At 35.9% G+C, this 3,398-nt stretch overlaps 1 protein-coding gene across 1 annotated transcript in view; it reads right to left on the bottom strand.

Moving 5' to 3' along the window:
• Window positions 1-3,165, bottom strand: part of LOC110030316 (pathogenesis-related protein 5) — a 78,604-nt gene extending 75,439 nt beyond the window's left edge. Inside the window, exons 1-3 of the mRNA XM_020732976.1 lie at window positions 3,087-3,165; window positions 2,878-2,986; window positions 1,458-2,118 (exon numbers count right to left, since the gene is read on the bottom strand). Of these exons, the coding sequence (XP_020588635.1) occupies window positions 1,458-2,118; window positions 2,878-2,932 (716 nt within the window). The 5' untranslated portion in view covers window positions 2,933-2,986; window positions 3,087-3,165. The remainder of the gene's footprint in view (window positions 1-1,457; window positions 2,119-2,877; window positions 2,987-3,086) is intronic.
• Window positions 3,166-3,398: the final 233 nt, after the last annotated feature.

Genomic DNA, 3,398 nt, shown 5'->3' with positions numbered 1-3,398 from the left:
CGCGATCTTCGTTGCTGCCATATCTCCTGTGATAGCTCTGCTCGGTGACGACATGTCCTTCAGCTTAGGCGCTCTGATACCAAATGTTGATTCCAATTTAATGGATCGCTAAAGGATAAATCAAAAAATAAGATTGGATTTTTGGGAATTCTCTTTTATTATTTTTGAAGGAGTGAAAAGATACAAGTCTGGGTGTTTTACAATGCAACACAACACCCAATTTTATACTAACTAAGACATACCGAAACAAAACCGGAAACGTACATAATAAAGGCAAGAGAATTAAGTGTCATCAATTCGCGCCTACTTGAATTGATTACACATATTTGAATTTTGAGAATGAATTTAAGATTCAAATTCAAAATTAAATGATTAATGATATTGTCATATCTCCTATATTTAATTCAAAATTAATGCTATTATCATACATATTATATTTGTTCCACTAATCAACTCATGTCTATTATGAAGCCACTAATTGTGTAATCAATTCAAATTACCAATTCAAGATTAGTCTCACACAAATGTGGGGTGGTTTGTTGGCACCTAGGTGCTACAGTCAGACGCCTAGGTGCCCAAAGCTTTAAATCTAAATGGCGTGGACAACAACGAGGAGAAAAAGTGGTGTTGGATCTGCAACTCCTAGATGCTAGAGCCCGTCGCCTAGGCACCATACTCTAACGTCTTGGTACCAAGTCATGCATTTTGATTGTTTAATTGCATTATTTTGCGAATGGAAGCATAAATGTGCATTTGTCAAACCAATTACAATCAATCTACCCGATTAATTAGTTAAAACATGCTGAGAGGGAGTAGGCTAGTGGAACTATTAAGTTAACTCTCACTGATTTAGAAGAATAGGGATCTTATTTCTATTAGTACAATCATAATAGTAAGTGTGAAATTCTGTGATAATGACTTGATTTAGATCTGAACTTAACTTCTATGATTACTAAACTATCCTACATGCCCGACAGGGATAATAATGAGATCTGCTCCTGATTTTCATCTATAAATTTGTTCGTATAGTTAAAATTTAACATCCTAAAAATCAATTCAACGAAAAATATTTTTAAATTGGTATCAATTTCAAAAAATATTTGCAATGAAAAAGCATTTTCAGAAATATGCTATAAAAGATAATCATTGTTCCTTCGCAATATTTATATGTGTGTAGATATATGTAATATTCGATTATAGACAAATAGATCTAAAAGATATTAAAACTTCAAAATTTAAAATATTTAAAAATATCTATTACTTTTCTTTTAAAAAATTTAAATCACTTTTTTAGATTTATCATAATAACAAAAGAACACAAATAGAAAACTCAAAACTCGGTTTTAATTTTTATAGAAAAGATTATTTTTTACATAAAATGATCAAATTGGAAAGATAAGTATTATGGAACTTATACCAAATAAATAAATAAATAAAATAAGCAGGATAAACCTCACCTGGCGCAGAAAGTGATAACGTAATCTGCATCGGAGCATGTAAAAATACTGGTTGGGTCGTCGTATGCATAACTATACGCCGTCGGGCACGCCTCCTTAAACTTCTTCGAATAGAACGTCGGCTGGCACGTGCTCGGATTCCCGAACAACCCTCTACAACAATACTCATCCGTGTTAAACACATCGCACGCACTCCGGCAAGCGACCGCCCTCCCTCCCACCTTCTTCACGAGCTCTTCCGGGCAGTCCACCCTCAAATCTCCTGTGCACCCCGCCTGCATGCATCTGCCCGTCCCTCCCACAGCCCTGATCGTCACCGGAACGTTGAACCCGTCAACAAGGCTCACGTCATAGAAGTCCAAGTTGGCAAGTGTAAACTCGGCGAGGGTCACCGGGGTTTCGCCGGTTGAGGCACACTTGAGAATTGTGCCGCATGCGCCGGTATCACAGGAGCCGTTGCCGCCTTGGTCGAAGTTGCAGCCAGTTCGGGCCCAGATTCGGCCGGACCAGCCTACGGGAGCAGTGAACACTACGGATTGGCCCGGCCGGAGGGAAAAACCGCCGCCGTTGAAGTTATCGCCAGGGGTCACGGCGGGCCATAGGGATGTTTTGCATTCGTTCACGATAGTGAAGACCCGCGTTGAGTAAGAACGCCGTGCCGCTTAAATTATTTATGTAAAAAAAAGAATGGAAAAAAAAATCAGATTCTAGCCTGCTCTTTTGATAGAAAATAAAATAAAATAATAATACGAAACAGTTTAGCTGAAATTATTTTATTAATTCTCTTTTTCAACAAATGTTTTTATTCGCTTGGTGGGTTTGATGAAGTAGAGTCAAATTGATTAGATCATGATTTGATGTTTAACTTCATCAAATTTTTTATCAAAAACGAAATGTGAAATCTTTTCAACTTAAATGTTTGATTTTAGATTGATTCATTTGATATAAGCTGATTTTCCGAAGTTGTTCTGAATTGATTGGAGTTCCCAAGAATTAAGAATATAAAGGAGAAATTTTATCTTATAGACAAGCTTTTCAAACTCTTTGTTTCACTGGAAATAGCTTGGACTAAGAGTAATTGTATATTCCTCTTTTAACTAACTCATTTTTTATGATTTCAATTAAGATGAAACAATTTATCATTTTTCTGTGACTATTAAAACCTTAAAGGAAAGGCAAATCAGATTTTATAGATCATTTTTATTATAAAAGAAAAGATTTTATAATCATATATTCAGGAGCTATAAATTTTAACATTTTTTATGAAACAGCATCCTAAATTTTAACCTCTTATCATGATACCGCCAACGAAATTAGCAATAGCATATTTAATGAAGCACTTGAGAGCAATTTAGATTTTTTTTTTTTCTTCCTGATCTCGAAAACAGTTAAATATCCAAGATCCAGAACAATGTATTACCTGTAAAAAAAAATAGCAGGAGAACGACCAAAATTAAACCGGATTTGAAACCCATCTGCTTCTCTCCTTCTCCCTCCTTTTTGACTGGCGTCTCCCTTCTTATCCCCTCCTAAAGGATGCAAAGCAGAAGAAATTTTTTTACACTAATTTTCATATTTATAAATGAATGATGTTTTCTATAAGCGAAAGAAGGGAAGAAACAAGATTGCCTGAAACCGAATCACTAAATCAACAGAGCTTTCCCTATAGATAGGGAGCTCTAGAGACAGAGAGAGAGGGAGATTCCTTTCGTTAGCTTAGCCACTACTTGTTCGTTTTCTTTTGTCAATTAAGGAATTAAGGAATTAAGGAAGCCCTCAACCGGTGGCGACTTTCGAAGCCGAAGAGGAAATAATCAGCCCCAAGGCGAGTGGAATGTCATACCCTGGTTCATTGGCCTTTTAGGCTCCATTTTTTTTTTACAGATGTTACATTCTATAAAAAAGCTGCTAAAATGAAAAGATTTCCTTGGGGTATATAAT

This window comes from Phalaenopsis equestris, unplaced genomic scaffold, assembly GCF_001263595.1.
Source record: "Phalaenopsis equestris unplaced genomic scaffold, ASM126359v1 Scaffold000700, whole genome shotgun sequence".
NCBI classification, from domain to species: Eukaryota; Viridiplantae; Streptophyta; class Magnoliopsida; order Asparagales; family Orchidaceae; genus Phalaenopsis; species Phalaenopsis equestris.
This window is presented reverse-complemented; position numbering and strand designations above follow the sequence as displayed.